This window comes from Mercenaria mercenaria, chromosome 1, assembly GCF_021730395.1.
Source record: "Mercenaria mercenaria strain notata chromosome 1, MADL_Memer_1, whole genome shotgun sequence".
NCBI lineage: Eukaryota > Metazoa > Mollusca > Bivalvia > Venerida > Veneridae > Mercenaria > Mercenaria mercenaria.
Genome location: NC_069361.1, coordinates 50,237,550 through 50,262,364, shown reverse-complemented (window position 1 = coordinate 50,262,364; position 24,815 = coordinate 50,237,550). Strand labels below are relative to the sequence as shown.

Here is a 24,815-nt window from a genome sequence, read left to right as displayed (position 1 = left end):
TTGATCGTTTCTGGTTGAGACCTCTAGGTAGACAACGTAAAATATCAAAATGTAAAATCGGTCTGCCCGAGGTCTCATTATTTAGACTAGTAAATATAGGTGCCAGACAACATTTGCAAATTCAATATGAGGGCAAATCAATGCAATGTACAGCTTCATGAAAGTGTATTCATCAATAAATTCAAAACTCTTGCTGATAAAGGCCAATACGCTGTTGGCTTTGAGATAGGCCTTTGAAATATGCAGAACCAGCAACCGGAATTTTGTGGCAGACGAGATGTGCAAAACATTTCTAATTCGGCCATAATTATTTCCTTCGAAGTAGGATACATTATTTGCATGCAATTTTTATACAAGAATTGCATGAATTGAGTAATGATAAAAATATCTTTTGGAACTTCACCTTCAACGTCCGCCATTTTCGTTTCGTAACAGTTTGTCAAGGGAAATAACTCATGAAAAACAAACATATTTTCGTTACAACTCTAGTTTTCTCCAAAATGCTGAAAGCAGACATGCGCAATTGAATAGAGTTGTCACAAACACATTTCCAGGGGTGGCTCCAGGATTTTGGGTTGGGGTGGGGGTGAATCTCTGATTCTTTTAAAATTTATTTTGCATGATTATAAGGAGACGTTAACTGTCGGAACTGTTTTTCTCTTTTCACAAAATGTAGTATCTGAACAAAGAAGTATAAAATCCACTACTAGTACGTACTGATGATAAACTCGAACAGAAAATGAGGTTTTTTACCTGTAACTTTTTTTTCTGCAAATTGTTATCAATGGCTGGTATCAAAATAAAGCTTAGCTCTTACTGAATAATTGACATAACTTAAATTTATATTTAGTAAGCAAACTCACAAGGAGTGGGGCCCTGAAAGGGGTATGTAAAATGGGGACTGTACGAATGTTCACTGATGATAAATTCGACCACTTTGTCATTTTAAAAAAAATTCTCCATAGTATTATCTTGAAACTTTCCCAAAAATGTTGCAACAGTCATTCCCGATCAAGTAATGAAAAGTGACCAAATGTCAGACCTTCATATGTTGACAGTGAGCATGCGCAAAAAACATCCTCTTCCCCAGTATTTTTGATAAATATTTTTTAAACAGACAAATGTAAGTCATTTATTTATACAGAGTATTTACCAATTTTGTTTTTGTTTACACCAACTGGGGTTGTAAGTGGTTGCTATTAGACGTTCAATAAAAAACCAATTGCAATTGAATAATTTGAAGGTGGTCGACTTTATCATCTGTTCGAGTTTATCATCAGTACCAGTATTTTTTATAATTCTTTGATCTGGAGTATAAATACTATTTAAAAAAAGACAGTAGAGCAAAGCGAGCTGAAAATGTCGTGATTTTAGCTTTCATTTGCATAGGTAGGCCCTATTCATCCCCTGAATAATGATTATTAGCAGAAATTTCATTGTTGCCTGAATTATTACATAAGGTGTTGTTAATGTATCATAATTATGAATTGCGAGCGGAAAGAGCAAGAATATCATATCTCTTTTCAATTTAAGCTTTCCATTCCACAGAGTACCGACTGCAGTATTAGTTATGAAGAATGATGAGTGCCTCTTCTTCTTCTTCTTCCAATACTGTACATGGCCCACTCTGGAGCATCGTATTAAGTATGTATTAAGCTATCAAATTTCGAGCTAACACATGCATTCGCACCCCGTGGTATTGATAATAATTTTAATGATGTGAGAGCGAAACACCAGATGTGCCCATAATCTGTAGTGATTTCTACTTAATTTAAATAGAGAGCTAACTACCCATTCTTTCTCTATCTATCTACTTTCATGGAAAGTGTAATGGACGGTAACTCGGCAAAGGAGATTGGTCTTTTATCTTTTTATAAAAACATTTAACTTCCCAACTAAACTTTTCTCGTTTAGGGCAAATTAAGCCATTATTTTATAAGGGGGTCCATACACCGCTCTTTATGGAATTGCAATCTGTGCATCATTGAAGGTTCCATGTGCACCGCCGTATGAACACATCTGCGGATGTCTCTAAATTATATTCTGGTATTTATAACATGTGTAAATGTTGAGTTCTGCTCAACTCTGGGCTAGAGGGCGTGGACGGTAGCTTGCATATCCACTACCGTCCATGAACAGGCTCAACCAAACCATAACTACAGAGCCCCCTCTGTATTCCAGTTTCTTTAGTTATGCCTATTATTTTCTCGTTTAGGGCACAATCATTATTTTAAAAGAGGGATCATACGCCGCTCTTTATGGAATTGCAATCTGTGCATCATTGAAGGTTCCATGTGCACCGCCGTATGAACACACCATCTGCGGATGTCCCTAAATTATATTCTGGTATTTATAACATATGTAAATGTTGAGTTCTGCCCAGCCCGGGGCTAGAGGGTGTGGACGGTAGCTTGCATTTCCACTACCGTCCATGAACAGGCTCAATTAAATTGAGCCTGAAACATTTTCGTTTATGTCGTGTTGGGCGACAATGGTTTTCCTCTTTTTTTTATTTTATTGTTCGGTTAAAAATTAAAAATACTCCATGAAACGCGAATCTGGTTCTCTTAATTACTATAGATCAATTATTGAAAACCATATATTTCGATCTTTTCAGATCGTTCAGCACGACTTTTATGTTTCGTTTTGGTACTGTTTAGTTTTTCAGCTTGAACATTTCGGCCTGGGTGGTCCTAATACTCCCGCTTTCACAGCGTTGGGTATTTTATAATCACCCCTTGGATATGGTGCCTGCTTTTTAATTTTGTCTATTAGCAGTTCCTGTGATATGCAGGCTCCTTAACCTCAGATCCCCTTTCTAAATTCCAGTTTGTTTAGTTCTGCCGAGCATATGCCGCTTTTCATGGAATTACATGCAAGTGTATCATTGAAGGTTCCATGTGCACCACCGTATGAACACATCTGCGGAAGTCTCTAAATTTTTTATTATTTTTTTGTACTTGTACCATGTGTAAATGTTGATTTCTGCTTAACCCGGGGCTAGAGGACGTGCACGGTAGCATATATTTTCACTACCGTCCACGAACAGGCTCAACTAAACCGAGCCCCTGCAACATTTTCATTTTTGTCGTGTTGAGCGACCTGTTGAGTTTCCACTTTTTATACGTCAGTTTGAAAAACGGGACGTATTATGGGAACGCCCCTGTTTTAAAATGTTAACTGTGGTTTTGTTCGTTCATTGTGTTAACAGGGGGAAATGGCCTATATATATACTTATATATTTTCTAACTCCATACTAGGGGATTTGCTTAGAAACATTTGTATCGCGCTAAAAGAAAAAGATCATTCAATTTTTATGAAATATCACAAGGGTAAGAATCGAACTAAATTCACTGAGGTGTGACAGTTACATATAGACAGTATAGAATTCCAGACAATTCACTCCCAAGTCTAATTCTCCCCTGATCATTCACTCCCAAACTACTCACCTTATAGGCTAACTATTTACTCCCATTTTTATTTTTTTTCATTATGGCAATTTAAAATTATTGACTGTTTAATATTTAGTTTGGAAATGAATATTAAATCAATATTCCCAGATTATTTGGATATATTAAGTAAGATTGATATTATTAAGAAGAAAAAAATGTTGTTAAAATAAAGTTTATTATTTTGTTCTATCCAGTTTCATACATTTTCTTATAGAACATTTTTTAATTTAGTACACTATCTCTCATTTCAGTATTTATATGCAAGGTGCGCTGACCCTGATAACACTGATGTCAAAAGACAACAGTCTGTTATTCTGTTTATCATATAACCTAGCTGAAACAACATATTTCTTTATCTTATTGCGTAATAAATTATTTATGAAGCAAAAATAAATGAATTCAAATTTTTTGGATTTGAAAATTTATCCGCTCCAGGTACATCTGAATGAAACAATACAGCAGCCATGTTTAATTCAAATTCGGCAACATATATTGACTTTCTGGTATTCTTATAAAAACAACAACAATAGGATAGACTCTTACTTGGGTAAAAACCACAATTAATCCTTTTGAAAAGTTAGATCATGCTTTATTTGCACATTTGTTTTTAGATATATGCATTTGACTCAGACAGCTGCATGTCACAAAAATTTAAAAATTTTGCTTCCGGTGTCACTCAGAGAGACATTAAAAATCTCTTCCAAAAATAGGCATATTCATTACTGATTTCTAGTCGAACATCATTCGTAGGCTTAATAATGTAAGACACGGGTAAAACCTATTAATTTGCTGTAGGCAATATATTTATTTATGTAGTGAATATGTGAGTGCTTTTAGCTTATTCCATACGAAGTCTGTGTCGACAAACATCAGTTAAGTATATGCATGAACATACGGCATTAAGCACAGTGTGAGGTCGTGCTCGATTTGTCAATGTAAGTTTATCAGGGACGTTCATGAAAGAGCAGGCAAATGAAAATTATAAGATAGAGAGCTCGGTCTCCCCAAATAAAATGTTTTGCGTATTCAGATGTGGTCATGAAAGTAGTATTTCTTTAAAAAATACAAACCAACTTGTGCAAGTATAGTTCGAATTAACCTGAGACAATGTGCTTTCCAATAACTGCTATGAGGCACTGGTACACGACGAAGAATGGAATGCACATACAGTGACGTAATAAGGGTATGACGTCATCAATAGCGGAAAATAAATTGAAACATTTTTTTCCAAGTATTATCTTACTCAACCACAATAACATGTGAAAACATATGAATAGTGATACCTGAGTAATGATATTCGCACGAATGATATGACCCCTCCATCCCGGATTGCTTTTTTGCATTTATAACTGGAGAATTTTAAGCGTTTCATGAACCACTTTCAATGCACATCAAATTTAGCAAATATTATCAAAATATATAAAGGTAATAATTAAAATACTATAAGCGCACTAAAAAGATTAATTCGATTTCGAAAAGAAATCGCTTCTTGCGTTTGTTTACATTATTGACCAGTCGGATGGTGGTGGTCTCGTCAAATCACCGGTTCCTCATACTTAATTTATATAGTAAATGAGAGGTTGTTTCGTCATACGTATTGTTATAGTGTAATAATGATTGTTTGTTGGTCGTTTTATTGTTGATGTACTTTCGTGTGGCAAACAAGTTAATTAGTTGTTAATTTTGAAAAGATAATTTCAAAGCTAATTATTTATACAAAAAAAATGAAATGAAAAGAAGAATAAATGATACAATTGCCTCAATCAGGAATAAGAGTTTACTAGTGATTTGTATGCCATGCTCGGAATAATATCAAATAAATGACTTTCTTTTTTGCACTATTTTCTTGCAGAATACAGCATCCCAGATCGAGCTACTGTTATAATAACCATATTGTATTAGCTAATGTTTACATGTTTGTTATAACCGACACTAAATAAAGATGATCTTATTTTATATTATTTACCACCAGAATCCCCCGTCCGGTATGCAAGAACCGAATACCGGGTTTAATTACTCCTTTCTAGCTTTCGCCAATCGCCAGTCGAACTTGTCCAATGTTATGCAAAGGTGAGAACATTTGCTTTTTAACGGTATTTCCGTACTCGTTTGTACTATTTGTGTTTATTTATCAGCAGTCATTGAATTCACTCGTTTATAAACTCTTGACTTCTTCAGATTCCGCAGAAACCTCAGAAAGCTTGTAGAGTTTTATAGTGTAGGCTTTTTTCGGACAGAACTTTATCGGACAACGATTTAACTACAAATTTATACTTATGAAGTTATATCGTGTAGTAGTTGTGCACATTTAACATCAATTGGGATTTTATTGGACAAATCAATAAACATGTTATTCATTACAGCTGTATTGTTTAAATTGTAGAACATAACAACCATTAGTCGAAGGTCTTTGACGATGATTATGAGCATAATTTACATTTCATTTCATCACCGTCATAATTATATAACAGATCTTATTTAGTTATGGTACCAAGTACTAAACAACCATTAGCCTTACTCATTTGGCTTATCGGGATGGCTTATTTTATGATCTGACAGTGTACGAAATTCAGATTTGTATCCACTAGCCCGTTCGGGCTACCAGATAGGAAATTTTCCAAGCCCAGCACCAATTTCACTAGCCCGAATTTTAATACCTTAAAATACTTAATTTTTGCGCCATATAACATTTTGTTTTACAGACATCTCTATACATGTTTGAAGGAATATTATAAAATAGACATACAGTACATGTTTGCTATGTTTTCGAAAAGGAAGTGTCTAGCCGTCCGGTAACCGGAGGCCTAGCCTGTGTTCTATTGTCCGGTTACCGGACGGCTAGCAAATCCTCGGGGGATTTTCTAGTCGTCCGGTAATTGATTTCTTAATGAATAAGTAATGATTTTATATAGTTTTAAATGTTATTTACTTAAATTATCAATACTTATCTGATTTTCAGTCGATTAAACGCAAGAGATCGTGCTTGTTTACAAATCCGTTGATATTCTATTTTTAGAAATGATAAAAAATTGATCGCTGAACGTCCATATGCTATTTAGTCAAAAGTGGTGTTTTTTCTAATGGCCTAAACTTTAAGTTTAATTATTTAAAGACAAATTGATATATCTTTTTTTGAAGAATGGAAAGCTTAAAAAAATGCAATGCATTCATTAATTTTGACAATAATTATTTCAAAATATTTAAAATGGATTAATTATGAACGCTTAACTACTGCTGTTTCTCTTAATGTTTTGAAAATCACGCTGTCGCTTTTGAAAGTATATGTCAATTAAAACAGTAATTCATTAAAAAATATTTGAATACTAAAATATGAAAATTGAAAGTTCTTCAAAACTGTTTTAATTTTGAAAAACCAGTGAAAAAGTTGTTAAAATTTGAAAATTCCGGTCCCATAGAAGCCTCCAGATGAACAGATTTTAATAAGTGACGTCACGTCGATCTCGCCATTATTGAGTTCGGCAAACTTCCATTTTATCGGCTGAATAATGCAGTGATTTATTGTAAATGTTTATTGTATGTATTAACACAAACTTTTGTTTGCATATAAGTATCGATATCTTAAGTAAATAACATTAAAACTGTATAAAATCATGTCTTGTTCATTAGGAAATCAATTACCGGACGACTAGAACATCCCCTGAGGAACGCAGGCTAGGCGTCCGGTTATCGAACGGCTAGACACTACCTTTCAAAAAATTTTAACTAAAAATACTCCAGTCCAGATCAGCATCGTCAGAGTCCAAAAGCATCGGACATGACACTCCTTGCCAAACGAAATCTAAACTGTAACGCCCGCTTTCTTAGGATCCGCAGTCGCCAATTACTGCTACTCAGACTGTTGACAATTTGCAAGATGTAATAACAAGTGCTGAATACACATTTACACACACGCCGATAGCATAATTTAAGCTCCGCCTACTGCAGTAACTTGTGAGATTTTCGCGAAAAGTGTGAAAGCTAATCAAATTATCCGTTACACAAGAGGTGATTGTATTCAGCCAATTAGCGCTGCGGTTACGTCTTTGACACTTTGTGTTTGATTGTCAACATGTGAGAGTGCAAAAAACGAACAATAATTCAATAAGCGTTCCTCAGTCAGGACGTTGCGTGATGCCTTCTTAGTGTTCATTAATGGAGATCATATGAAATTACGATGCTGTACTCGTTTAATTAGCATGATTTTTTAACCAAATTAGGAAAATTCGGTAGCCTGGTCGGGCTTGTACCTGCGGAAAATCGGTAGCCCGAGCTGAAATTTGGTAGCCGTAGGCTGTCGGACTACCGCGAATTTTGAACACTGATCTGATATTTTTTAGTTGTCATCCCTCTATCGATAAGCCTTACCCATGTCTGCATTTTACTGTTCAATAGGAAAGCAAAGACATCAAAAAATCCAAAAAAGTCATCATATACTGGTCAGACTTATTTGCGCTAATAAATTACACATTAGTATTCATGTAGAAGCTTCAAATAGGTTGATATAACTCATCATTTTAAAGAAGAGACTTAATTTTTTGAAAATATTATGTGACAGGTGCGAGGAGATATCTACCATGACACTATCTATCTATTCATACTGCCACGCCCTCTTTCCGAGTATTACATGCACCGGTTTCAATACTCAGCAGACTGCTGATGACACTAAATTGCAGAAACAAAACACAAAATATACATTCATAAAATGTCAGCAAGGCAAGTTTATGTTTTAATGTCAACATAAATTCATTATCAGAGATGTAATCATTACAAATACATCTACATCTTTCACTCAACCGTTAAAAAATTTGTGTTCAATCATGAATGTATCTCAAAATGAACTTGACCGAGTAATAAAACATTAGAGGATTGTTTTATAATAAGCATGTAAAGATGTGCACCTGATGTTCTGTTTTGAATTTCATTCAGCTGGGCCAGAGTTATGTTCTTTCACTTACTGAAAAATACACGTGTTTAAAAGTTTTACGTTGCAAACATCTTAAAAAATATTTAACTTGGTGTATTGAAACCATGTACAGAGTCAGGAGTGGGGGGCATCTGTGTTTTATAAACACACATCTAGTTTTAATTCAGAATGTCTTTAACCATTTAAAACAAAATTTATATTATTCTGAAATTGTGTACATACTGTGTCTACAAATGTTTATGAAACTTGAATAGACGGAGTGTTAATAATAAGTATGTTCAGAAAAGTTTTTAAACTTTGGCATCTTCTTTCTTAATTTAATTCATTAATGAGCCGCGCCATGAGAAAACCAACATAGTGGGTTTGCGACCAGCATGGATCCATGCTGTTCGCTTTTAAAGTCTATTGGAATTGGAGAAACTGTTAGTGAACAGCATGGATCCTGACCAGACTGGGTGGATGCACAGGCTGGTCTGGATCCATGCTGGTCGCAAACCCACTATGTTGGTTTTTCTCATGGCATGGCTCATTTCTCCATTATAAAATTTGTCACACTTCCGTTTTTTACTTGTTAACAGTTACATGATTAAGGTTTGAATTCAGCCTAGGATTTCTTTACAGGTAAAATTGCAATCTTACTTCCCAAGGGCAAACAGAAAATGATAAATTCAACCTAGATTTAATTTATTCATTACACTTTTCCTTAACATAAGAATTGTAAATATCAAGAATCAAGGCTAACTATAGATTTGCAAAATGTTTTAAGTTAAGCTGTGATTGGCTAGCGAAAGGGTCGTCAGAACGAGGCTATCAATAGCTCGTTCTCAGATCCTAAGCGTAGTGTATAATAGGAGATGTACTTTAGTCAGATTGGCCTGTATATAAAATTAATCCTTTTCCAAGTTCTACAGGAATAAAGCCCCAAGAAAGTATACATAAAACATATTTAGATGAAACCAGGAACAATGAATGTGCTGGATACTGTCAGTTTGTTGTCAGTCAAATTGAAATTTTAATATTTTGAAAACCTAGTCTTCTTCAGACTGTAAAAAATCTTGTGAACATGCACTCAGAATAACTACATGTGTATTTTGTGTGATATTGGTTCAATTTGTAGTAGATTTGCACTATTTTCAGATAGGTGCAGGATGTAGATCCATATCGTGCAGACATTTTACGCTTGACAGATGAAAGTGTTGAAAGATACCACCTTGTAAACAGTCATGTTGCCGAGTCAAGCCCAGTCTGCAGCTAACGCCTTCCTTAGACTAAGTCAGAGGATTGATACCCAGTGGTAATGTAGTGTTTTTATAGCTTTTCTAGTCTCTGTAATTAGATTAGCTTGAATGCCTTGTGAGATCCGATCTGGCAAAAATCCACTCGAGGCAAATACAGCATCCCAGATCGAGCTACTGTTATAATAACCATATTTTATCCTAATTATTATGTAGAGTAAAATTTGTAAAATCTCTTTCATAATTGTCCCATATTGCTATGTTCCAGATTTTTTAAGTCAATCTTGCAAAAAAATCAAGCATGTGTCCCTATTCTTTATTTGCTGATTTTTTTTACTATAATCGGAAAAATCAGGGTTTAAGCAAATTTTGTAGTGTAGAAAAAAAATTGTTCCAGATGTGCAGAATCACCTTAATGGACTGGGATCAAGATTTATGTTAGAATTATATCATAACGCTTTTGTAGTTAAATTCCTGCAAATCAGAACTCTGTACTGTGGTAAATCAGATGATAAACAATGTGAAGGCCTAGATGTGTTCATATTTAATCCACCACTCAATATTGTTAGCAATGTATTGTAAAATTTAAATGTTGACAGGGGATTTAGTTTGGAATTAGCGAGACATGAATAAAGAAAGTTAATTTTTAGCCTTGAAAGAAAATATATTTGAGCCGTGCCATGAAAAAACCAACATAGTGGCTTTGTGACCAGCATGGATCCAGACCAGCCTGCGCATCTGCTCAGTCTGGTCAGGATCCATGCTGTTCGCTAACAGTTTCTCTATTTGCAATAGACTTTGAAAGCGAACAGCATTGATCCTGACCAGACTGCGCGGATGCGCAGGCTGGTCTGGATCCATGCTGGTCGCAAAGCCACTATGTTGGTTTTCTCATGGCACGGCTCATTTTCAGAATATGTTTTTCTGTCTGTTTCAGTGCCTTTTTCCACAAAAATTTCCACCAAAATTTCCGGAAAGCAACAAATGAAACCCATTACGATGTTCTGGGGGTTCCTAGTGATGCTTCAGATAAAGAAATAAAGAAAGCTTTTATAGAACTTTCTAAAAAGGTTTGTCATATAATATGAGCCATGCCATGGGAAAACCAACATAGTGGGTATGCGACCAGCATGGATCCAGACCAGCCTGCGCATCCGCGCAGTCTGGTCAAGATCCATGCTGTTCACTAATAGTTTCTCCAATTCCAATAGGCTTTAAAAGCGAACAGCATGGAGCCTAACCAGACTGCGCGGATGTGCAGGCTGGTGTGGATCCATGCTGGTCGCAAAGCCACTATGTTAGTTTTCTCATGGCGCGGCTCATATATAGTCTAGTTTAGTATATACATGTAGTCATTCATCTTCCTTCCTGTGATAGGACAGTTAACCCTTTCCCTGCTAAATTTCTATAATGAATGTGTTCATCTTTCAATATGGATAGTACCATTATCAGGCGGTTATCAGTTACTTGTTTGGGAAACAATCAGCACTAGTAGAGATTCCAATTATTAGCATGAGTGGTACTTTTGCTTTGTAGGATAAATTACAGCGGAACCTCAGTTATTCTATGGCAAAGTGGCCAAAATCTTAAATTTGAATAATGCAATGGTTTGAATTGAATACTCCAACTATTGGCTCTGATTGGTTTCAGTTTCATTTCAAATGTAGCAACTTGCTGCTGACTTCGACAGATATCCTAGTGCTGACTATGTTGTTATTTCATCAATGCTTTTTAGCTCACCTGAACTTTGTTCAGGGTGAGCTATTAGAATAGGTGGTCCATGGATGGTCTGGAGTCCATCATCCTGCGTCAGCATTTTTACCTGAACATCTCCTCTGTAAGTGCTGGTCAGAATTACACCAAACTTGGTCAGTAGCATCCTGGCATGGACCTCTATCAATTTTATTCAAATGGTTCACCTTGGCCCCTATTGGGGCTGCCAGAGCTAAAAATAGAAAAATTTTATAAGAACTTAAGACTGCTCATGAACCGCTTGAAGGATTTTCATCAAACTTTGTAGCATCATTATAAAGTCCTCACCGAATTCTGTTCAAATGGGGGCACTTGGCCCTTTTAAGGGCGGCAGGAGCTGAAATTAGAAATATCTTTAAACAACTTCTTCTCATAAACCACAACATGGATCTTCATCGGACTTGGTCTATAGCATCATTGTAAGGTCCTTTATAAGGTTCTTTCTCAAGTTTATTCAAATGGGGGGCCCCTAGAGCTAAAATAGAAATAACTTTTAAAGACTTCTTCTCATGAACCGCTTTATGGATCTTCATCTAATTTGGGCTGTAGCATTATTATAAGGTCCTCTCCCAATTTTATACAAATGAGGTCACTTGGCGCCATTTAGAGGCTGCTAAATACAAATGTACCTTTAAACAACTTCTTTTCATGAACTGCTGGATGGATCTTCACCGGACATGGTTTGTAGCATCATTATAAGGTCCTCTCCCAAATTTGAACAAATGGGGGGCAATTAAATATGCATTCAGGACCTAAAACATTTGTCACACATCTTAAAGTTATTTGACCTAGGGTCATTGAATAGTAAAGGAAAGTTATTCAGCATGTGATTTTTGTTTGTTGGACCTAGCATCAGGGTCCTTCCGCATCCACACCTTGGTTAAAGTTTTTATGCACTTTCTCTTCGTCTTTGTAATTACTTAATGGATTTGCTTCAAACTTAAAATAGTTATTCCTCATCATCACTCACATTATATGGTACAAGGGTCATAACTCTTTCACCAATATTTCATGAATAATCCCCCCTATTTACCATAGAATTTCAGGTTAAAGGTTTGGTGCTCTTTCACTCTATCTCAGTTATTACTTATTGGATTTGATTCAGACTTAAAACAGTCGTTCCACATCACCACCCACATCAATTGTTTCAAGGGCTATAATTCTTGCTCCAGTTATGAATATTTTATGAATTGTCCCCCTTTTTACTTAAAATTTCAGGTTAAAGTTTTGATGCATTTTCATTTTATCTCTGTAATTACCAAACGGATTTGATTCAAACCTAAAATAGTAGTACCATATCATCACCCACATTATATGACATAAGGACCATGACATTTGTACCAATATTTCATGAATTATGTCCCCGTCTTAGCTCCACTATTCGGAGAATAGGGGGGCTATTCTACTCGCGTTGGTGTTGGCGTTGGCGTTGGCGTCGGTGTGAGCTTTCTTGGTTGAAGTTTTTTGGCCACCTTTGATTTTCTGTCATATCTTTGTTAGTATTGCTTATATCTTACTGTAACTTCACATAAAGACTGTCCAGCGTACACACAAGGTGTGTGCAGGGGCTGGGCCCATTACACAGAAAGTCAAGGTCACCAAGGTGTTATACTTGGTATTATTTTCATTTTTATTTAAAGCTTCGTTTATAGACAGATCTATGGTACTTTAAAAGATAATGACTTGAAATTAAAAGTATTTCTTTTTAATCATCATCTGCAAAGTTAAAGTTTTTCGGCAACCTTTGTTTTTCTGTCATATCTTTTTAGCTCACCTGTCACAAAGTGACAAGGTGAGCTTTTGTGATCGTGCGGTGTCCGTCATCCGTCCGTGCGTCCGTCCGTGCGTCCGTCCGTAAACTTTTGCTTGTGACCACTCTAGAGGTCACATTTTTCATGGGATCTTTATGAAAGTTGGTCAGAATGTTCATCTTGATGATATCTAGGTCAAGTTCGAAACTGGGTCATGTGCCATCAAAAACTAGGTCAGTAGGTCTAAAAATAGAAAAACCTTGTGACCTCTCTAGAGGCCATATATTTCACAAGATCTTCATGAAAATTGGTCAGAATGTTCACCTTGATGATATCTAGGTCAAGTTCGAAACTGGGTCACGTTCCATCAAAAACTAGGTCAGTAGGTCTAAAAATAGAAAAACCTTGTGACCTCTCTAGAGGCCATATATTTCAAAGATCTTCATGAAAATTGGTCAGAATGTTCACCTTGATGATATCTAGGTCAAGTTCGAAACTGGGTCACGTGCCATCAAAAACTAGGTCAGTAGGTCAAATAATAGAAAAGCCTTGTGACCTCTCTAAAGGCCATATTTTTCATGGGATCTGTATGAAAGTTGGTCTGAATGTTCATCTTGATGATATCTAGGTCAAGTTCGAAACTGGGTCACGTGCGGTCAAAAACTAGGTCAGTAGGGCTAAAAATAGAAAAACCTTGTGACCTCTCTAGAGGCCATATATTTCACGAGATCTTCATGAAAATTGGTCAGAATGTTCATCTTGATGATATCTAGGTCAAGTTCGAAAGTGGGTCACGTGCCATCAAAAACTAGGTCAGTAGGTCAAATAATAGAAAAACCTTGTGACCTCTCTAGAGGCCATATTTTTCATGGGATCTGTATGAAAGTTGGTCAGAATGTTCATCTTGATGATATCTAGGTCAAGTTCGAAAGTGGGTCACATGCCATCAAAAACTAGGTCAGTAGGTCAAATAATAGAAAAGCCTTGTGACCTCTCTAAAGGCCATATTTTTCATGGGATCTGTATGAAAATTGGTCTGAATGTTCATCTTGATGATATCTAGGTCAACTTCGAAACAGGGTCATGTGCGGTCAAAAACTAGGTCAGTAGGTCTAAAAATAGAAAAACCTTGTGACCCCTCTAGAGGCCATACTTGTGAATGGATCTCCATAAAAATTGGTCAGAATGTTCACCTTGATGATATCTAGGTCAAGTTTGAAACTGGGTCATGTGCCTTAAAAAACTAGGTCAGTAGGTCAGATAATAAAAAAACCTTGTGACCTCTCTAGAGGCCATACTTTTCATGGGATCTGTATGAAAGTTGGTCTGAATGTTCATCTTGATGATATCTAGGTCAAGTTTGAAACTGGGTCAATTGCTATCAAAAACTAGGTCAGTAGGTCTAAAATTATTTAAATCTTTTGACCTCTCTAGAGGCCATATTTTTCAATGGATCTTCATGAAAATTGATCTGAATATTCACCTTGATGATATCTAGGTCAGTTTCAAAACTGGGTCACGTGCGATCAAAAACTAGGCCAGTAGGTATAAAAATAGAAAAACCTTGTGACCTCTCTAGAGGCCATATTTTTCATGAGATCTTCATGAAAATTAGTGAGAATGTTCACCTTGATGATATCTATGTAAAGTTCAAAACAGGGTCACGTACCTTCGAAAACTAGGTCAATAGGTCAAATAATAGAAAAACCTTGTGACCTCTCTAGAGACCATATTTTTCAATGGATCTTCATGAAAATTGGTCAGAATTTTTATCTTGATAATATCTAGGTCAAGTTCAAAACTGGGTCACATGAGCTCAAAAACTAGGTCACTATGTCAAATAATAGAAAAAAAGAAGTCATACTCAAAACTGGGTCATGTGGGAAGAGGTGAGCGATTCAGGACCATCATGGTCCTCTTGTTTACTATTGTTTATTGCTTACTGTAAGTTCACATAAACATTGTCCAGCATATAAACAAAGTATGTGCAGGGGCTGAGCCCATTGTACCCAAGACCAAGGTCACAAACTTGTTATACTTGGAATTATTTTCATGTTAAATTTTTGCTTCGTTTATAGAAATATCTTTGGAACTTTAAAAGATAATGACTTGAATTTAAAAGTATTTCTTTATAATCATCATCTGCATGTGTGGTTATAATCCCCATAACTCTTATTGTGTTTTTGACAATTATGCCCCTTTCATACGTTAAGTTTTTTTGCAATCTTCGCTTTCTGGATATAACTTTAGTACAATATAAGATAAAGACTTGAAACTTAAAATATATCTCTGTTATCATCATCTGCATGTGTGGTAACAGTCCCCATAACTCTCATTTGTAATTTTGAGTAGAGGTCCCTTATTGAGACATACATTGTATAATATTCATTTTACTGTCAAATCGCCAAGTAATGGAGCACGCTGTCTTATGGACAGCTCTTGTTACTTTCAATTTCTGGTTCAAGTAGTGAGACACTTTTATTCTATCTCAGTTATTACTAAATAGATTTGATTGGAACTTAAAATAGTTGTTCCACATTATTAGACACGTGACATGACACATGTTACAGTACTTTTGCAGAAAGTTTTGATGAATTATGTCCCTTTTATACTTATTTAATGTTTTGATACACTTTATCTCTATCTCTGTTATTACTAATACATTTGACACAGACTTAACCTATTGTCCAATAATATCTTCATCCGCAGGGGAGTCATTAAACACTTCAGTGATAGCTCAAGCTTCCTCAGATTAGCCCAATTTCACTATCCAGCATTGAATAGTCAAGTGCGCTGTCTCCTGTACAGCTCTTGGTATGAATTCCTTTGCAGGAAATGGAGGGGCCTCATTGGCCGAGTTGTTTAGGTTATTGAAAATGAATGAATTACCCTCACTACTCAGCCATACAAAAATCAAGAAGTGTTTCATTAGTAAGCCTTTAAACTGACTTGACAAGATCATTGGTTGTATCTAGGATTTACCCTAACTTATTTTAGCTGCAAAGTTGCCATATGACCAAAAACTGTGTCATTGTGTATTTTAAAGGTCCATTACTAAGGGAAAGTGAGTTGGCAATTTTTTTCATAGCCAGTGCATAGACTTCTGCAAGACACTAAATAATGAAGATTGGCGGGTCAAAATTTACAGAAGGTCTTTGGAACTCAAAGAAATGTATGTGTATTATGTTGAAATTTCAATGAATCGACAGAATGACCCCCCAGGTCTTTTTAACTTTCTTCATACTTCATAGAAAAATAATTGTACATATACTGCGATTTATTTCGAATTTCTACATACCAACTTTCATTTTCCAATAAAATGAAATAGTTTCTGTGCTTTTTAAAAGAAATTAAAATGTTCACTTTCCTTAGTATTGGACCTTTAACAAAACCAAAAGGTTATCAGCTGAAAATGGAATTCATTGTTTTTGTATCTTGGTGAGTTTATTTTGAAAAATTATTGACCCACTGAAATAAAAGGTGAAAGTAAGTTTTATTGGCCATCATTTTGTGAAGCATTGAACATAAGCTCTGTTGTGCTTTTGACTCTGTAGAGCTTTTTAGCGACACTGATTTTAAGAACAATTAAACCCCACTTATATAATTACCCCCAGCAACTAAGCTGGTACTTGTTTACAGCTGGGTCAGACGAGGAAATTATGATAAAGTGCCTTGCCCATGAACACCCTGGAGTGGGAGTGGCCAGGATTTGAACGTAAGACCTTCAACTCTATAGGAAAGCATCTTCGTCTTGTCAAACAGTAAAATTAACTCTACTATCTGACTTTATAGGTGCATCCTGATGCTGACTCCAAAGATAAAACCTTACATGACAAATTTGTGAAAATTAACAGAGCGTATAGTGTACTGAGTAAACCTTCAGAAAGAAAAATTTATGACGAGGGTCTAAAGGCGGGTTTTCATGTGGAGCCAGATGAGGTGTCCACAGCTGAGACCTGGAATCCTAATCAAACACAGTATTATTATCATCCAAGATTTTATAAAGATCCAGAAATGAGGTAATTCTAATATTTTATACGAATGTATATGTTGTATTTATGATATATTTAACGTCAATTGTTTTATACTATAGTTGAAACTCGGATCTTGAATTTGAAAGGAATTGAGAATTTTACTTCATGCTAACTGAAATACTACTTAAATGATACTAGTAGTTTGTTCACAATCATGTTTTTGGGGTTGGACTTCGCAGATATTATCCAAAACAGATATCTTTTATGTATCATGTTGTATTTCAATTTTGCTACCAGTATTTTAGAAAAATTCCGAACTTTTTTTTCCCAATTCCAGTGATTCCACTACTGTGTTGATGGCATTTCCAAAGAAGGCCTGAGCCCGCCCACTTAGCTCAGTAGGTAGAGCGTTGGTCTATGGATCGCGGGGTCATGAGTTCGATCCTCGGGCGGGTCGTATGTTCTCCGTGACTATTTGATAAACGACATTGTGTCTGAAATCCACCTCTGATTCATGTGGGGAAGTTGGCAGTTACTTGCGGAGAACAGGTTTGTACTGGTACAGAATCCAGGAACACTGGTTAGGTTAACTGCCCGCCGTTACATGACTGAAATACTGTTGAAAAACGGCGTAAAACCTAAAACAAACAAACAAACAAACATTATATCATTCCTCCCTGCACTTTGAAGCAGACAGTTACAAATTGTTTCCTGAGTGTTAAATATAATTAAATCTTCAACAGAATTTGTAATTACATGAAATGCATCTCCTCTGGACAGACATGATACCGGATTCCGTAAAATAATCAGACAGTGAACAGAGCTGTAATGCCTGTTAGTATTAGAAATAGCCAGAAAACAAATCATCATGTACTTGTAACATGAAAAAAATCTTATTTTCTCTTTAATATAGGAAGCAGGCAGCTAAAACATGGAAGGCACATACAGGATATTCTTTTGCTGAATATGAAAAGGAGGTACCTCATGAAGGACGACTTACGAAAACAGCGTCTGTTTACCTATGTATCTTCCTCATGTTGCTTGGATCTCTGTTAGGATATTTGCAGTATTTGTAAGTTTTCAATGTTAACCCTTACCCTGCTGAATTTGGATTTGGACCATACCATTAACTGTCAAAAGGGGTGCTTACCAAAAAGATACTGACTGAATGGCGAACAGTGCAGATCATTTTCAGACTGCATGGATGTGCAGGCTGATCATGATCTGCACTGGTCACAAAGGCAGAATAAATGGTGTCCAGCATGATAAGTGTTAAGCCTGCTGGCAACAAGTGATTCTGCCTCTGCAACCATCCATGCAGGATGATCTTGGGTCTGCAGTTTGCTATTCAGTCAGTAAATCTTCAGTGAACACCCCTTCAAGTAATAAATGGTATTGCCTATATTGAATTATGGACCAGTTCATTTTAAAAAATTAACAGGGTAGTTTTTAATGAAGCAGATAGACTTACCATGTTGTTTTTTTTTAACACATTTTTAACTGTGGGAAATGGTTACATGTTGTACATTACTATTTAACCTTTAGCCTGCTGACGGCAAGTGATTCTGCCTTTTTAACCAGTGCAGACCAAGATCAGCATGCATGCAGGCTGATCATGCTGTGCCCTGTTCGCTGTTCAGTCAGTAAATTTTCAGTGAACACCACTTTGAGTAATATATGGTACTGCCCAAATTGAATGATGGACACTCCTATTTTAGAAATTTAACAGGGTAAAGGTTAACCAATATGAAAGCATCTATCATTTAGCTGAATAGTAAAATTCCTACTCATTTTATGTTCGTATGATTAAATCCACAAGTTCGCATCCCCATGACATAGCCATTTTGACCAGTACCATGACAGCCATTTTGACCAGTATCCCCATGACATAGCTATTTTGACCAGTACCATGACATAGCCATTTTGACCAGAACCATGACATAGCCATTTTGACCAGTATCCCCATGACATAGCCATTTTTATCAGTATCATGACATAGCCATTTTGACCAGTATCCCCATGACATAGATATTTTGCCCAGTATCCCCATGACATAGCCATTTTGACCAGTACCGTGACATAGCCATTTTGACCAGTACCATGACATAGCCATTTTGACCAGTACCATGAAATCTTGCTCCTGCAAAATTAAAAGATTACAAGACTAGACAACAGTTAATAAGGAAAACACATGAATTGAATCAAAAGGATGACCAGTACCATGAAATCTTGCTCCTGCAAAATTAAAAGATTACAAGACTAGACAACAGTTAATAAGGAAAACACATGTATTGAATCAAAAGGACACTTACTACTAATCAGAAAGTCTTTAAGATTTATAAGTTAAATCGACTTAGGGCTAATATGACAGACCATAGAAGTTGGCCTGTAAGAAGTGACTCAGTAACAGATTTAAATACAAAATACAGAACACAAATTTTATTAGTCCCCTACTGGTGGATCGTAGGAATGCCCTCTATCCATCCGTCTGTCCGTCTGCAAATCTGGATCCTGCAATTACTCAAAAAGTATTCAAGCTAGGTTCATAAAACTTGGTATGTTTATAGAGGGCAATATGTAGATTATGCACACACATGACTTATGCTTGAGGTCAAGGTCACTATTGAAGGTCAAGTAAAAATTGTTTCTGCTCAATAACTTTTATAAATAAATGCATTGATAGATTATCTTAGTGTTCCCCATTATGAGACAATATGTCAACACATGATCTATGCTTGTCGGTTAAAGGTCAAGGTCACTGTATAAAGTCAAGTAAAAATTTGTTTCTGCCCCATAACTTTTAATTGCATTGAATGATATTTTTATTACTACACAGAAATGTTCCCCATGATTAGACTATGTGTCACGCATATGACCCATGGTTGTCAATCAAAGGTTAAGGTCACTATTGAAGGTCAGGTAAAATTGTTTCCACTCTGTAACTTTTATGTGCATTGATGGATTCTCCTAGCACTGCACACAAATGTTCCCCATGATTAGACAATGTGTCACGCACATGATCTACATGTATGATTGTAGGTCAAGGTCAGTGTTGAAATTTAAGTAAAAATAGTTTCTTAGCTCCTAAATGACTTGAAGTATTTTTAATCTCAACATTGTTGCCAACAACCACAAGGGACGAACACTATCAAAGTTTTATACCAGTAGGGGACTTCTGTATTGCCATTACAATACTCGGTCACTTGTTTAAAGTTGGTATGTGTACAGTAACATTAGCGATGTGGCGCGATTGCTAATAAATACCTGTGTTACTGCTGATAGCAGTGGAAAGCAAGTCTTATTGCATAAGTGTACATAAGCCAAGGATTTTTCTTAAAAAGCCATTATTGCAGAGTTGAGGTTCTTATAAATTTATGACTGCAGCCTCACAAGGCAAGTCTGTATAGATAATTATGCATGTCTACATGACACTTTAATTACATGTATTACCAATTTGGTTTGATTCATTTGTATTTTTAGAAATGCCAAGAGTTTTGTCACAGCAAAAAGGAATAAATCTGCAGAAATTGAAGAGAGGACAAAGATGAAAGATACAGCAAAGTAAGACATTTTGCAGTGGTTTGCATTTCTTTTAGTGTTAATGCTAACATACCGGCTGTCATTGGTCAGGTGGTGAACTGGTTAACTCTTTGAATGTCAAATTATCAGATGGTTAAACCGGTAATCAGGAAATTGCATTTTTAGCTCATCAAAGCAGAAAGTGAGCTATGGTGATCACTCACTGTCCAGCTTTGTTGGTGGTGGTGTCCATCCGTAAACAGCATTTTTGAAAACCATGGGTGGAAGTTAATGAAACTTGGCATTAATCCTTAGCTTGAGTTGTTAACCAGTTTTTAATATAACATACATATTACAGAATGATGCCTTGCAGAAATATGGTCTGTTAAAAGGATGTCTGAAAAGATTTTGTTTTCATGTCCCTTCAAAATAGGAATGCCACAAAAGCACTGCTTAATTGAATGCCTTCTGGGATGTAGAAATAAATGCTTGAAGAAGTATATATCTCAGTGATTTTCGATTAAGTCAAAGCTTTGTCACCCAGAATGAGATGTGAATTACTGTATCACGAGTGCTCTGCACAGATGATGTAATTCCTTCAAATCTGAACTGTAACCATGACAAAATTACTGTTTTGGATATTGTATTTCTAAAATATTTATTAAGTCAAATTTCCCTTGATTTTATGGTCACGTCAAATTAAAGAAAAATATTCCTTTTGATCAAAACAGTAGAATTTTTATGACAACAAGAAGCAATGATTTCACAGCTAAAGTATTTGACCACTAAATGCCTTCGGAATCTATCAGATTGCAGCATTTTAAGGCCTTAATTCCAAAAACATTACTTGGTGGAGGCATCCCTCACCCCCTTACACCCCCATTAGCAGGGATTTCTGCCAGAATACCTCCAGCTGAGGCCTGTTATGTTTTGAAGCCAGGAAGTGGCAGTACATCAAGAAAATTTATAAATTATAACATTTGTTGCTTATAGTATAATAGAAATTGCACGGAAAAATCTGCATTGGTTTTAACTATTAGGCCTAAAAAAAATTCTTTGTTTCCGGTAACATGCTTAAAAAAAATTAGGGTAGGTAGGTCAGAAAAAAAAATTTTTTGGATTTTTTTTTAAGGAAGACTTTCTGGAAATTATTTTTGTGTCAAAAAATGAATACAAATAAGGGGGTTATGCCTTAAAATTAAAGCATCAAGTTGATTTCTAACATCACTGGCCATGTTTGAAGCATAAAAAGTGCAGTTTTGAAAAAAATATTCTCCAAAAACATTTAGGGTCGGGCCAAAAATTTAGGTTAGGTCGGGACACCGGAAACAAACAACTTTTTTTTTACGCCTTATGTTTTCTACGTTCATAAGCTGGCTATTATTTTTTTGGAGGCCATTTTGAACTGTGGTACCTCATTTTATGCTACCTCTCACTGATGTGAGTTTGAGCCTCATTTTGGGTGTTAAATTCTTCATGTGGGGAGCCATCCAGCTGGTTTATGGTAGGTCGATGGTCTACCCAGATGCATGCCAGTGGTGACTTTGTGCTTTGTGGGGCACCTGGTGTTTTCCTCCGCTATCAAAAGCTATAAAGTTGAGGTATGAGCTAAATTGTGTTGGTGTGACTTTCAACTCAACAAAAACAAAAAAAACATATTCTGCTAAACAACAGATGAAGGTTAAATATTATAAATATTTAAAAAAATTTATTGTCAATTATTGTACAGTGTGGTATCTGTTGGAAGAAGAGTAAGAGATAAGAAAAGTTTGGAAACAAGAGAAGAAGAAAAAGATCTTACAGTCGACAGTCTAGCTGGACCAGCCAGCATATTATCTCCAGAACCATTGAAGACGTGATGTTTAAATGCAGTTTAGTAAGGTAACTTTTTGGGAAGCTTTATATCTTACTAGCAGGAAGAAAAGATTTCATAAATGGATTTGAACCAGTTTTACCATCAGATTTCTTATAAAAAATTTAATCAGTTGTTACAGTATCAGTAATTTATCTATTTTTCACAAAATAAATCATGGTTTTAGGGGCTTCTGTGACTGAGTGGTTAAAGTCTCGGAATCACTTACCCCTCACCGATGTGGGTTCGAGCCTCACTTGGGGTGTTGAAATCTTCATGTGAGGAAGCCATCCAGCTGGCTTACGGAAAGTGGGTGGTTCTACCCAGGTGCCTGCCTGTGATGAAATAATGCACAAAGGGGCAACTGGGGCCTTCCTCCGTCATCAAAGCTGGAAAGTCGCCATATGACCTATACCTATACCCGGTAATTGTGTCAGTGCGACCTTAACCAAACCAAAACAAAACAAAAAAATAATCATGGTTTTATATGACATTGTGTCAATACTATGTAATTTAATGGTTAATAGACTGATATAGCAGCTGTGGCACTTTTGGTCTCAGATTTTCGTTATGGTACAGAAGAAAAAAAAATGTGCTGTGTAAACTGGTTGCTATGGTAACCAGTATGAAATGATATCCATGTCACTGTTTGAAAATACCATACCTACAAAAATCAAGACTTTCCAGAAAGAAAAAAAAAATATAAAAAAGAAATATGCAGTAACAAGATGGTTGTGTAAAAATGACATTTTGTGCAAGTATATTTTGATTAATTTGGTATTGAATAGGCAACTTTATGAGCAACTGGTGGAACATTTTGCAGTTACGCTCTTTTATTCTCATAAGATGAATGTTGGGGATTTTCTTAAATTCACTGAACTTGTAACTCTATTATTTTTTTATGGTATATTTTCTAGTAATTAAAATGATAAGGAAAAATAAATGTTAATTTTGTATGGATTTAATGCCTAATATCAAGTACAAACAAGAAGCAAAAAATGCCTAGGCTGCAGTTCAACATTTGTTTTAATTCCAAAGTCAATCAGAAACTGCAGTTGGTATAGGCATGGCATTTTTTCTCAGTTTGTACCGCTTTCCAATTGGTTAAAAGCTTAGGTGAGCCGCGTCATGAGAAAACCAACATAGCGGGTTTGCGACCAGCATGGATCCAGACCAACCTGCGCATCTGCGCCGTCTGGTCAGGATCCATGCTGTTCGCTAACAATTTCTCTAATTGCAATAGGCTTTGAAGGTGAACAGCATGGATCCTGACCAGACTGCACGGATGCGCAGGCTGGTCTGGATCCATGTTGGTCGCAAACCCACTATGTTGGTTTTCTCATGGCGCAGCTCAGGTACTTTCCCAATTGACAGGAAAATGGAAGTTATTAGAAAAACGCGAAATCGTAAAAAAGTGTTGGTCTTTTTAAAGGGTGTTATTGGTATGGCAGTTTTGATGCAGAAGTGCCTTTCTTGTATTGTTTAGGAGATCTTACTGAAATAGTTGATTTTGATCTCATTTTCAGATTGATTGTAGATGTATGGATGTTGGAGCATATGTGATTTTGAAGAATGGAACGACAGATGAGGCTGTGAAAATGTATAGCATTTTATCTGTGATCAAGAATGACTGAAAAACATGAATTTCAAAACATTTGAAAAGCACTTTTATTGTTGACGAAATTGAAATAAGCTGTCTTAAAGCTGAAATATATTTTGTCTGTATTTAGTACGCTAAAGTTGTTTAACAAGATGAAAGCAAACATTTTACATTCAGTATTTAAATTGTTATAGAAATGTACCATGTTCTCAAGCAACACTAGGTTATTAAGAGTTCTAGTTAGGTGAATGCATCATTGTACCCCCCGACAACAAAGTTGTAAGGGGGGGTATACTGGTTTCAGGTTGTCTGTCTGTCTGTCTGTCTGTCCGTCTGTCTGTCTGTCCGTCTGTCCGTAGACGCAATCTTGTGTGCACCATCTCTCCTTATCCCCTTGACAGAATTTAATGAAACTTCACACAAGTGATCAGTACCAACAGTAGTTGTGCATGGGGCATGTTAGGTTCTTTTAGAAAAAAAATTTGCAGAGTTATGGAACTTTGTTTTTTTGTTACTATACTATATACATAGACACAATCTTGTGCGCACCATCTCTCCTCATCCCCTTGACACAATTTAATGAAACTTCACACAAGTGATCAGTACCAACAGTAGTTGTGCATGGGGCATGTTAGGTTCTTTTAGAAAAAAAATTTGCAGAGTTATGGGACTTTGTTTTTTTGTTACTATACTATATACATAGACACAATCTTGTGCGCACCATCTCTCCTCATCCCCTTGACACAATTTAATGAA

The 24,815-nt window shown here is 36.0% G+C and overlaps 2 protein-coding genes across 14 annotated transcripts in view; one reads left to right on the top strand and one right to left on the bottom strand.

Annotated features, from left to right (window-relative positions):
- LOC123538352 (dnaJ homolog subfamily C member 4-like) overlaps positions 1-444 on the bottom strand; it is a 52,098-nt gene extending 51,654 nt beyond the window's left edge. For 12 of the 13 annotated variants that reach the window (XM_045322427.2, XM_045322444.2, XM_045322414.2 and 9 more), the window contains exon 1: positions 404-444. The gene's annotated coding sequence lies outside the window, so the exon portion shown is untranslated. The remainder of the gene's footprint in view (positions 1-403) is intronic. The other variant, XM_045322396.2, reaches the window with a different exon arrangement.
- Positions 445-5,448: 5,004 nt separating this feature from the next.
- On the top strand, positions 5,449-24,149 carry LOC123538410 (dnaJ homolog subfamily C member 4-like). Its single transcript, XM_045322499.2, has 8 exons — positions 5,449-5,522; positions 9,514-9,670; positions 10,549-10,681; positions 16,907-17,133; positions 18,002-18,160; positions 20,569-20,649; positions 22,337-22,488; positions 23,986-24,149. Exons 2-7 carry the CDS (start codon positions 9,600-9,602, stop codon positions 22,464-22,466), a joined length of 801 nt encoding a protein of 266 aa, XP_045178434.2. The 5' UTR covers positions 5,449-5,522; positions 9,514-9,599; the 3' UTR covers positions 22,467-22,488; positions 23,986-24,149.
- The last annotated feature ends 666 nt before the right edge of the window (positions 24,150-24,815 follow it).

Bases quoted from the DNA above. Each gene is read 5' to 3' on its own strand.
- LOC123538410 (XM_045322499.2), top strand. From the start codon at position 9,600: ATGTTGCCGAGTCAAGCCCAGTCTGCAGCTAACGCCTTCCTTAGACTA. The intron at 9,671-10,548 runs GTAATGTAGTGT...TGTCTGTTTCAG, and splicing joins CAGAGGATTGATACCCAGTG to TGCCTTTTTCCACAAAAATT. The intron at 10,682-16,906 runs GTTTGTCATATA...CTGACTTTATAG, and splicing joins TTATAGAACTTTCTAAAAAG to GTGCATCCTGATGCTGACTC.